This window comes from Herpailurus yagouaroundi, unplaced genomic scaffold, assembly GCF_014898765.1.
Source record: "Herpailurus yagouaroundi ecotype Mexico unplaced genomic scaffold, PumYag 139, whole genome shotgun sequence".
Lineage (NCBI taxonomy): Eukaryota > Metazoa > Chordata > Mammalia > Carnivora > Felidae > Herpailurus > Herpailurus yagouaroundi.
In genome coordinates this window covers 2,430,817-2,442,679 of record NW_024412394.1, presented here as the reverse complement: position 1 = coordinate 2,442,679, position 11,863 = coordinate 2,430,817, and the positions used below count along the sequence as shown (strand labels likewise).

The following is an 11,863-nucleotide window of genomic DNA, read 5'->3' as shown; positions in this document are numbered from 1 at the left end:
TTTTTTAAAAATACACTTGCAGGGGTGGGGTGGCTCAGTCGGTTAAGCGGCCGACTTCGGCTCAGGTCACGATCTCACGGTCCGTGAGTTCGAGCCCCACGTCGGGCTCTGTGCTGACCGCTCAGAGCCTGGAACCTGTTTCAGATCCTGTGTCTCCCTCTCTCTCTGACCCTCCCCCATTCATGCTCTGTCTCTCTCTGTCTCAAAAATAATAAATAAACGTTAAAAAAATTAAAAAAAAATACAATTGCAGGAGTACCTGGGTGGCTCAGTTGGTGGAGCATCCAGCTTCAGTCATGATCTCACATTCGTGGCTGGATTTTCTGTCTCCCTCCACCCCCACCCCTCTCTCAAAAATAAACATTAAAAAAAAAAAAGGATACTGGTGCTAATTCATGAGAACCTTCAGAACACAAAAAGAAACAAGAAAAATGGATATTTTATTATGCAAATATCTATCAGATTCATGCAACCTGAGAGGAGAGGTCTGAGAAATGAATTTATCTTTTCTTTCACTTAAGAGCTTCTGTGCCCGGGGCGCCTGGGTGGCTCAGCCGGTTAAGCGTCCGACTTCGGCTCAGGTCGTGATCTCACGGTTTGTGGGATCGAGCCCCACATCAGGCTCTGTGCTGAACGCTCAGACCCTGGAGCCTGCTTCTAATTCTGTGTCTCCCTCTTTCTGCCCCTCTCCCACTCACACTTGTCTCTCTCTATCTCTCAGAAATAAATAAACCTTAAAAAAAATTAAAAAAAAAAAAAAAAAAGAGCTTCTGTGTTCATATCATCTGGCCACGCTCTGGAGCACCGTCCTCTGAAATGGGCCACCGTGCCCACACCTCTCCTGCAGACCGCGCGGTCACCTCTGGTTTGGAGAACGGGGCAAGCAGCCTGAGCACTGTTAGAACGTGGATGTTTACAGTTCATCTGGTCAGCACTGAGCCCCAGTCGTGTATTTGTCTGGGGGTTTGAGATCCTCAGGAACTCTCTGAAGTGCGGCTCTTGGAGCCTGGTCAAGGGGGCACCACTGCCCTATTGTGCCAAGCGCTTTGCCAGCTGGGAATTTTTGCATAGCTGTGACCTATGCCTGGAAGGCTCTCATTCTTAGTCTCTGAAAGGCTTCAGGTCTCAACTTATTTTATTATTTATTTATTACGTAAACTCTACCCCCAACAGGGGACTTGAACTCACAACCCTGAGACCAAGGGTGGCATGCTCTACCATTGAGCCAGCCAGGTGCCCCTTCAGGTCTCAGTGTAAAAACTTTTCTTCTCAGACAGCTTGCTCTGTCCTCTAAATCCAGCCCGAATGGTGCCTGCTGTTGGAACCCAGTTCTTTTCCTTCTTGGCATGTATTACAATTAATAGCAATGAGATTGTTCTAACTGATTGGTGTATCTATGTCTTTACTCTCTGTCTTCCTCACCAGAATGTAAGCTCCATGAGGGCAGGGACCACATCGTTTTGTCCATCACTGTATGACCAGGGCTTAGCATACTCTTTGGCACAAAGTTGTGCTCAGGAAATATTTGTTGGCCGATTCTCAACCATGAGTTTCCTCCCCTTTGATGTCAGGGTGTTAATGTCTGCCTCATAAATGTTATCGTGAGGGTGGAGAAGGAATGGGAGCAAGGAAACTGACACACAATAGGTGGTCAATAAATTCTATTATTATTATTATTATTATTATTACCGTGCATTCAGAGGTGAGTGAGGACTGAGGAATCTTGGAGATGGGGACTTGAGGACTACTTAGAGTTGGACGGGTTTCCTAGAATCGAGAGGGCATTCCAGGTGGGAACAGCTGAAGCAAAGGCTTGGAGGAGAGAAAATATGAAGGCTGTACCCAAACCTATGTGGCTGTATGAACAGTAGGGTCATGCAGTTAGAAAGGCAGATTAGGGCCAGACTAGGGAGAGCCTTGAATGCCAACCCAGCACATTTAAACTTGATCCTTAGGCAGTAGGGAGCTGATGAATATTTTTGAGCAAAGGTGTCAGCTGAAGAAGTGGTATTTTAGGAAGACTGAATCTGGCAAATCTGGATCAGGTGGACCAAGGAAGTGAAAAACAAGTGTGACTGTTTCATTTAAATCTCCTCTCTAGGGGTGCCTGGGTGGTTCAGTCGTTAAGTGTCTCAGGTCATGATCTCCAGTTTGTGAATTCGAGCCCTGGGTCAGGCTGTGTGTTGACAGCTCAGAGCCTGGAGCCTGTTTTGGATTCTGTGTCTGCCTCCTCTCTCTGCTCCTCCCGTCTCACTCTCTCTCTCTCTCTCAAAAATAAATAAACATTAAAAAAAAATTTTAAATCTCATCTCTAATCCTTGTGACTGAATGAAACATGCACAGGTTAAGGACAAAAACCCTGACAGGAGTTCTATCTGGATTCAAGCCCCAACAAAGCAACTTTAGGATCTAGCTGACCCTGAGCACTTCCCAAGCACTCACTTCTCCCCAAGCCTCAGTTTGCCCATCTATAAAATGGAGATAATAACCTCTACCCTGTCTCACTGGACTCTTGTGAGAATCCAATGAAATTAAAAATGCACTCATTAACCCATTCAAAAAACGAACCCCAATCGTGTGTCAAGTTGTGTCGTAAATGCAAAGGAGAAAGAGATGAAATACAAGTGCACTGAAAAGGGGTACATAATATTACCAAGTATTGAATGCTCATTGTATGCCCCTTTCCACCTGCCCATTTCACTGAATCGGAACAATACCCTTACCAGGTCGAGCCCATTTTATAAATGAGGAAATGGAGGCTCAGAGAGGCTAAGCAAATCATCCAAGGACGTTCAGCCCTTAAGTGGCAGAGCTCAGGGCTGACCCATTCGTGAGATGACTGCCTGCCTCCTAGTGCTAAACCTTTGAACACATCTGGCCATGTCCCACTTCTAGGCCTTTACCTTGTCCCTTTCCAGGTAACCCATCCCACTTTTTTTTTTTTTTTTTACCTGTAGAACTCCTATTCATTATCTTTAAATTTTTTTTAAAGTTTATTTATTGACTTAGAGAGAGAGAGAGAGAGAGGGAGAGAGGGAGAAAGAACATGAGCAGGAGAGGGGCAAAGAGAGAGGGCGGGAGAGAGAGAACCCCAAGCAGGCTCCAAGCTGTCAGCGTGGAGCCTGATGTGGGCTCGAACTGTGAAGTCATGACCTGAGCCAAGATCAAGAGTTGGTCACTTAACTGACTGAACCACTCAGGTGCCCCTTCTCAACTTTTAAATTTTAGATCAGACTGCAGGAAGCCTCCAGGACACCTGATTGGAGCCCCTCCTCTGGGCTTCCTCAGCATTTAACCAAACTCCTCCTATGAGATAATCACATCAACACTATATCTTTGGGGGGCACCTGGCTGGCTCAGTTGGTAGCACAGGTGATTCTTGATCTCCGTGTCATGCGTAGGGTCGTGAGTTTGAGCTCCACCTTGGGCACAGAGATTACCTAAAAAAAAAAAAAAAAAAAAAATTTAAAAACACCACACACACACAAAGCACAAAAAATACCATATCTCTGGTCTCTAAACTTTTAAAAAAGCATGTTCCCTATCTGTAAAAAAAAAAAAAAAAAAATTAAGTGTACACCCACGATTAGGCATATTTCTCAGTAAAGTACTGTATATACGCAGCCTTCTGTTGATCCATATATATTAACTATTAGTAAATGCTAGTTCTTAGTTTTTATGAAAAATAAAGATAAATACAGGATCTGATCTAAGATTTTCTTCCCACACCCCACTGTCCCCCAACGAATTACAAATCAGCATCTCTAACCCAAAGCTGGGTGAGGGGAGGGTGACGCTGGCACAGTGATGGCATCTTTCAGGCTGCAGGGTGGTCTGAGAAGGACTTGGGAGTTCGGCCTCTTCCCTCAGTGGGCTGGGATTGGTGGTGGAGGGGTTCGTGGGCAGGAGCACCTCCCACAGTGCTGCCACCCCCTTGAGCCAGCGGGAGGTGGGGTGAAGTTGAGCCTGGATTAGCGGATGGTGGGGGGGGGGGGCACTGGGAGGCTCCTAGAGCTGCACAGTGGCCAGAGAAGGGGGTGTGGATAGGCGAATGCACCATGCCGCTGCAGGACGACACCCTCCGAGAGGTGTGGGCCTCGGACAGGTCCGGAAGTGCCCCCCCCACCTCAACCTACCTGAACCCTGGGGGGCCCAGGTGGAGGGGCTGGGGAAGGGCAGGAAAAGGGGAGGAAGACAGTCTGATTCCTTTGCTACCCTCAGCGGACATGAGGAGGAAAGCTCGGATATCCAGCAGCGCCCCAAGCAGGTATGTCGCCCCTGCTTGGAAAGGAGGCAGGGAGAGCCCCCCACCCCCCACCCCTGCCTCAACTGTCTGTAAACCTCCTCAGGGTAGCGGATCTGGGAGTGAGACGCATTCCCCTTCGGCAGCGTCTGGAGGTTGCTTTCCTTTAGGGTGTGTGTGTGTGTGTGTGTGTGTGTGTGTGTGTGTGTGTGACTTCGAGGAAAGGGATGTTTGGGGGCATGGGATGTCCAGGGGAGGAATTGGGCCTTGGGGCCTTTGGGGGTGGCCATGGTGCACGGGAGGGGTCATGGTTCTCCACCCCAAGAAGGAGGCTGCTGTTCCCCTCCCGATAATCCGCGGTTATTTCTGGCGGCTCAAGAGATTAGAGGGTCATGCTCAGCCCTCAGAGCCCCCCCCCCTTTCTTTCCTCTCCCTCCTCCTGACCCCCACTCAGCAGCGACCCGCCAAGGGGCAGAAGTTGAGGAAGAAAAGGACCGAAGCCCCCGAGTCCCCCTGCCCCGAGGGATCCAAGCCCCGGAGGAAACCTGGAGGCGGGCGGGGGGCCGAGCCCGGGGGTGCCCCCAAGGGTGAGGGACGCGGGAAGGCCGCGGCCGGTCCTGGAGCCTCGAGGGGGTGCAGAGGAAGGGAAATGGAGGGGTGGGAGCCGGCCGGAGTAGAAGTGCGTGGGGGCCGGGCGGGCGATGAATGAAAGCCGGGGGAGATCCCCACCGCGAGGAGCCGGAGGGGGCAGCGGCCAGGGCCCCGGCGCCGTCGGAGGAGCGGGTCTGGCCCTGCCTGACCCCGGCCTCTCGGCTCAGCCGGGCGGAGGGGGAAGCCGCGGGAGGAGCTCGCCCCGCAGCCGCCCGAGGCGCGGACGCCGCAGACGGTCTACACCAAGTTCCTCAGAGACCCCGAGGCCAAACGCGACCCGCGGGAAACCTTCCTGGTGGCGCGAGCCCGGGACGCAGTAGACGGTGAGAGGCCGGCGGGAAGGTTGGGAGGGGGGCGCTGGAGAGAAGGAGCCAAGTGGCTGGACAAGAACAGCGACAGAGCGGCGGAAAACTCGGGGAAACAGCCTCCCCTTCTCTGGCCTTCTCTTTGAGCCACAAAACAAAACAAAACAAAACAAAACAAAACAAAGAAAACCCTTTATTTCCGGATGGGGAAACTGAGGCACGGAGGGGTTGAGAGTTTTGTCTTCAACTACAGCTAGGGGCCAGAGGTAGCCCAGATGCGTCTGGCTGGAGGTCAGAAACAGACAAGGACAGGGAGCAGCGGAGTAGGAGAAACCGTGAGAAACAGCCCAGGTGCGGTCACTGGGGGCAGAGAAGGGCCAAACTGGAAGGCAGGCAGGAGTGTGTGAGGAGGTGAGAGTCCCAGAGAGAGAGAGGGGAAGGTGCCACAGACAAGGGCATCCCCCCAGAACAGGATTGCCTAGCCCCTAGCATTCCCCCCAACTCCAGCTCACTCCCCCAAGCAGCCTGAGGTCACTCCCTCCTGTCCCAGGAGAGCCTCCCGCCTCTGGCCTCATTTCCCAGGAATCTGGAGGGGACTGAGCCCCCAGCTAATGGGACACATCCCAGCCCCCATTATGAGGAGTTTCTGCCTACAGAGGATGAGGAGGAAGAAGAGGAAGACCATGAAGAGGAAGAGGAAGAGGAGGAGGAGGAGGAAAAGAAAGAGAAAATCCCTCTGCCTCCCAAGAAGCCTCCTAAAGAGAAGACTTCCGCAGGCATCAAGGAGAGGAGGGCCAAGGCCCAGGGTCAGAAGGGTGAGTGTTGAGGGTAAGAAGGGAGCACACAGACGTGTAAAACTAGCCCTGTCCTTCAGCGGCTTGGGGGCCTCGTCCATACGCCAGAGTTCACACACCAAGAAGTTACCCAGCGCCTGGACACGAGAGTTTCTCTCCCTGGTGGTGTCGTCCCCCTGATGGTCCTTAAGTGCATAGCCTGCCTGGGGGCTCTGTGAGCCAGGGAGGGCAGAGGATTTTAGTTTTCGTTGTGATTTTTCAGCTTTTTAAAAAACTCAATATGAATTATTGTTGTAATTTCCATAAAAGCATCAAAGTGATTACTGTAAAAATCAGTCAATGAATAAATGCCGTGATGGCTCTCTGGCCTGGGCACCTCACCCTACAGGTACCCCAGTCTGGTTTAAAGGTGGACAGGTAGCTGGCACCTTGGGCCCCTGTGAGAGAGGGAGAGAGTGCTCTCTGTATCACCTGCCAGAGGGGGTTTTCTGGGGATGGCATGGGAGCTGGGTTTCATTCATTCATTCATTCATTCATTCATTCATTCATGTATTCTGTAACACCAATAAGCTCCTGGTGTTTGTCCAGCCCTTTATGGACTCAGGATTAAAACTTGATGAGCAGAAGACAGACTCTGGGCCCTTGTCAGGCCATGATGAGTGGGTTGGAAGGTGGTCTTCAGCCCCAACAGGCTCTTCTTTGTCTAACCCCTACCTCCATTTCCAGGGGACCTGGGAAGCCCTGTCCCCCCATCCAAACCTCTTCGAATGAAGAAGAAGGAGGTACCAGCGGGGGAGGGGACCAAGATGAGAAAGACAAAGAAGAAAGGTGAGACCAGCCTCTGGAGGGACAGGGGACTCCGGATGTGGTGGAGGGTGACTCCTTCACATCCACACACACAGGGTCTGGGGAGGCCGACAAGGACACCTCAATGAGCCCGACCAGAGTGACAAAGAAGAGCCCAGCAGCCATGTTTCTGGTGGGGGAAGATGGCCCCGCTGAGAAAGCTCGGAAGAAGAAAGGTGGGTGGCAGTGGCCTCCGGCATCAGGACATCTAGAGGCAGCCCTGGGGGTCCTGGAGTCAGAAGACTTGGGAGGCATCTTGACCTGCCCACGTTAATAGCTGTGACTATTAAGGCAGGTATTGTAGCCTTTCTGAGGCCCCCATAACAGTAACGTGGGATGATTCTCTTGTGGTTGTGGGGAGGGTCCAAGTGAGACATGGGTGTTAGATGCACTTTGCAAACCATGAAGTGCTCTGCAGGGTAAGGGGTTAACAGGCTCGCTCCACGCCCAGGCACTCCCAAAGGCTCAGAAGAGGAGAGGAAGGAGGAAGAGGAAGAGGAGGAAGAAGTGACAAAGAACAGCAACCAGAAGGGCAAAGCGAAAGGAAAAGGCAAAAAGGTTGGGGCCCAGAGGGGAAGGGGACTGATGTCCTCAGGGAGCAGTGGCAGGGGCCTGGGTTTGGGGGGCTGGAGTATGGAACCTCGTTGGGGGGCTGGGGCCAGGAAGTCACTTGGGGTTAGAATCCTGACTCCCTCTCTGATGACAGGCTAGGAGGACAAAGGGCACCAGACTTGTGAGAAAAGAAAAGGCTGTTGTGGGGTCACCATGCTGGGATTGGTGCCCTGGGGGCCTGATGTTATCTGGGCTCTAAGCCCTCCCCTCCGCAGCCTAACATCAGACATGGTCAGAGAGGCTCACACAGCCCCAATATGAAGAGACCCCATTTTCTTTTTCTTTTTAATTTTTTAAAATGTTTTATTTTATTTTTGAGAGAGAGAGAGAGAGAGCACGAGCAGGGGAGGGGCAGAGAGAGAGGAAAACACAGAATCTGAGTCAGGTTCCAGGCTCCAAACTGTCAGCACAGAGCCCGATGCAGGGCTTGAACTCACAAACCGTGAGATCGTGACCCAAACTGAAGTTGGACACAACCAACCGGGCCCCCCAGGTTCCCTGAGACACTCATTTTCTGTACCCGGGAGGTAGAACTCACAGGCAGACAGGGACATGTGTACTCACCCTTGGGCGCACTGGCTGGCTGTAGGAGTTGTAAGAATATTTGCATGCTACTGCTCTAAGTTCTCCAAGTGCTTTCTGCTACCCCACCCCGGACCACCCACCCTTCCAGCAACTGACGGGTTAACAGTGGCTGACAGGGGCCTCCTGCGCCCTCCCCCAGGCCCACCAGCATCCATTCTGACCGGGCATTCTCCATGAGCAGAACAGGTTGTTAACAGTTTGAATATTCCTCTTCCTCACAAATAGGACTCAGGTACCGACATGCACAGGCGGGACCAAGCAGGAGAGAGAGGGCCAGTTGGAGAAAGAAAGCGATGAAAGTCTTTGAGAAATTGGTTTCCACAAGCAGAGAGATCACCATGAGGGCAGGGCTGGGGGCTTGGCCATGTGGGCTTATGAGCCTGTTCAAGAGTGGTCGGGTCTTGGGGGACCTGATTCACATGGGCCCACATCACCAGGTACCGATATATAGACTGCAAGGCCAGTTTATTATCTCCCATGGGGAATATAACCACGGCACAGCCTTCAGTACAGTAGGCTCTAGAAATTGACAGCTGTGGAAATGTTTGAATAAGCTCTGGCTTTCTCCACATCACATTCCAACGTTTATTTATTTATTTTTGGGACAGAGAGAGACAGAGCATGAACGGGCGAGGGGCAGAGAGAGAGGGAGACACAGAATCGGAAACAGGCTCCAGGCTCCGAGCCATCAGCCCAGAGCCCGACGCGGGGCTCGAACTCACGGACCGCGAGATCGTGACCCGGCTGAAGTCGGACGCTTAACCGACTGCGCCACCCAGGCGCCCCTCCACATCACATTCCAAACATAGTCTTGTGTTTCCAAAGTTTCTTCTGGAGCAGCCCGGAGTGGAGAAGATGTTCAAGGGTCCGCAGGCTAAGGGCCTGCTCGCTGCCACCAGCCTCACCTCACACACAGTCCCAACCTGCCCTCAGCAAAAACAGCCAACCACAGCGTATCGGGGATTCCCAGTGACTCTCACGTAGCACACACCCGGGCTGGCCGTCCCTTGTCCCCCCGTCTTGTGAGGGATAGCACATGAGGGCAGACGGCACCAGGTTTGTGAGAAGCAGAAGGGCAGCTGCGGGGCCGCCAGGCCAGGCCAGGCCAGCCTACGTTGTAATGCAACCAAACTGCTCTGAGGAGTTTTTCCCTGAGCAACATAAGCTTATTTATTCATTCATTGTCTTACCTCTGTATTGCTGTGTAGCAAACCACTGCAAAACTTAGTGCCTCAAAACAACAAACATTTATTTTCTTCATTCCTGTAAGTCAGGAATGTAGGAGTGGCTTAGCGAGGCACGTACTTCTGGCTCGGGGGTCTCATGAGATTGCAGTCAAGATGTCAGCTGGGTCTGCAGTCACTCTGAAAGCTTGACTGGAAATAAAGAATCCACTTCTAGAATGGTTCACTGTCATGATTGTTGGCTGGGGCCCTCTCCATAGGGCTGCCTGACTGTTCTCATGACAATGGCAGCCAACTTCTCTCAGGGCTCAAGAGTGGCCCAAGAGGGGCGCCTGGGTGGCTCAGCCGGTTAAGCGGCCGACTTCGGCTCAGGCCATGATCTCGAGGTCGGTGAGTTCGAGCCCCGAGTCGGGCTCTGTGCTGACAGCTCGGAGCCTGGAGCCTGCTTCAGATTCTGTGTCTCCCTCTCTCTGACCCTCCCCTGTTCATGCTCTGTCTCTCCCTGTCTCAAAAATAAATAAACGTTAAATAAATAAATAAATAAATAAATAAATAAATAAATAAATAAAAAAAGAGTGGCCCAAGAGAGACAGCAAGGAGAAGGCACAATATCTTTCATGACCTAGCCTTAGACTAATCACTTAGAAGTGACCCATCACTTCTGCTATATTCCATTGGTCAGAAACACTGACCCTGATACAGTGTGGAAGGGGACTACACAAGGGTGTAAATACCAGGAGGCAAGGACCACTGGGGCTTGTCTTGGAGGTTGGCTACTACATTCACTGAGTATTTACTACACACTATAATAATAGCAGTAGCTAATACTACGGTAACACTATGTGCTTAGAGGACAGCAATTCATACCTTCGGCCTCACCTCAGTTCACCCCTTGACATCGTGTCCACTGAAGGAAGGTCTTTCTAAGGCCCTGGCTCTCACAGGAGGCTGCACAGCATTTAAAGCCTAGTTACACTTCTTACTAGCTATATGAACTTGGGCAAGTTGCTTAGCCTCTTTGAGCCTCAGCTCCTTCATCAGAAAAATTGGACAACTACTTCAGTAGTTACTGAGAAGGGAATTAAACCATGTAACATTTGGAAGATCCTTAGAACTATGCCTGACACGTTGGTAGGCTTTATAGGAGTGTTTGTTTAATGTATCAATTAAGTAAGGTCTGTCCCGGGTGTCCAGCCCCAACTTACGCATTTCTCAGATGGAAACACCGAGTCACAGTTAAACTGGGTAAAGAGTTGGGGCGCCTGAGCGGCTCAGTTGGTTAAGCGTCCAGCTTTGGCTCAGGTCATGATCTCGCAGTTCGTGAGTTCGAGCCCTGCATCGGGCTCCGTGCTGATGGCTCAGAGCCTGGAGCCTGCTTCGGATTCTGTTTCCCTCTCTCTGCCCCTCCCCTGCTCACACACTCTCTCTCTCTCTCAAAAAATAAACATTAAAAACAAATTAAAAAGGAAACAGGGTAAAGAGTTAGTGGTGGAATCAGGATTTGAATCCAAGCTGTCTGGTTCCAGAGCCCAGGCTCTTAACCACAAGCTAAGCAAAAAAGAAAGCGCCAAGCTCCCCAGAGCCTCGTATCGTGGGCTGCTGAGCCGCTGGGGAAGTGTGAGGGGCCCAGCCCACTGTAGCTGACCCGTCTGTTCTCTTCCCACACAGAAAGCGGTGAGTTGTCCGGCCCACCCTGCCTGTGTCCCAGCTCCGGGGACCTGCTGAGGGCAGAGGAGCTAGTGCTGTAGGCTGATACATGCTGTGCCCCCACCCAGAAGGAGGAGAGAGCCCCATCTCCACCCGTGGAAGTGGATGAACCCCGGGAGTTTGTGCTTCGGCCTGCCCCTCAGGGCCGGACAGTTCGCTGCAAGCTGACCCGGGACAAGAAGGGCATGGATCGGGGCCTGTATCCCTCCTACTTCCTGCACCTGGACACAGAGAAGAAGGTGGGTAGGGGAGAGGTGGCAGGGGAGAGAGAGGGCAGGGGGCAGGACCCAGGCTGAGGGTGGAGCTAGAGCCAAATGTGGTGGGGAGTGGTGGATACAGGACAAATAGGCCTGCTCTCTCCCCCCACCCTTCTCTTTCCTTCACCCATCTTCACCTCCCATCCTCTGTCACCTGTCTCCCCCTGTCCCCAGGTGTTCCTCTTGGCTGGCAGGAAGCGGAAACGTAGCAAGACGGCCAATTACCTCATCTCCAGCGACCCTACCAATCTGTCTCGAGGAGGGGAGAATTTCATTGGGAAGCTGAGGTAGGGCTGGGAGGCCCAGGACCGCAAGAACGCCATGGCGGGTCACTTTCGTCTCCCTGTGCCCGGCAGGGTCCACCACACTGGACCCTCTGGAAACGTCCCCTGACCCAGGGGTTCCCACCCTTTAAATGTGTACAGATCACTTGGAAGTGTTGTTAAAATGGCTTAGTGGGTCTGGGTTTGGGGCAAGATTCTTCACTTTTCTTTTTCTTTTTGAGAGAGACAGAGACAGAATGTGAGTGGGTTGGGGCAGAGAGAGAGGGAGACACAGAATCGGAAGCGGGCTCCAGGCTCCGAGCTGTCAGCACGGAGCCCGACGCGGGGCTCGAACCCACAAACTGTGAGATCATGACCTGAGCTGAAGTCGGACACTCAACTGACTGAGCCACCCA

At 52.2% G+C, this 11,863-nt stretch overlaps 1 protein-coding gene across 5 annotated transcripts in view; it reads left to right on the top strand.

Moving 5' to 3' along the window:
- The first annotated feature begins 4,003 nt into the window (after positions 1–4,003).
- The window catches only part of TULP1 (TUB like protein 1), a 13,773-nt gene continuing 5,913 nt past the window's right edge, over positions 4,004–11,863 (top strand). Inside the window, exons 1-11 of one of the 5 annotated variants that reach the window (XM_040473291.1) lie at positions 4,004–4,105; positions 4,222–4,267; positions 4,701–4,830; positions 5,062–5,217; positions 5,856–6,014; positions 6,720–6,821; positions 6,896–7,015; positions 7,291–7,397; positions 10,889–10,894; positions 10,996–11,166; positions 11,359–11,471. In XM_040473291.1, the coding sequence (XP_040329225.1) occupies positions 4,059–4,105; positions 4,222–4,267; positions 4,701–4,830; positions 5,062–5,217; positions 5,856–6,014; positions 6,720–6,821; positions 6,896–7,015; positions 7,291–7,397; positions 10,889–10,894; positions 10,996–11,166; positions 11,359–11,471 (1,157 nt within the window). In that variant the 5' untranslated portion in view covers positions 4,004–4,058. Of the gene's footprint in view, positions 4,106–4,221; positions 4,268–4,697; positions 4,831–4,912; positions 5,218–5,781; positions 6,015–6,719; positions 6,822–6,895; positions 7,016–7,290; positions 7,398–10,888; positions 10,895–10,995; positions 11,167–11,358; positions 11,472–11,863 lie in introns of those variants that run through there. The other 4 variants (XM_040473290.1, XM_040473294.1, XM_040473292.1 and 1 more) reach the window with 4 other exon arrangements.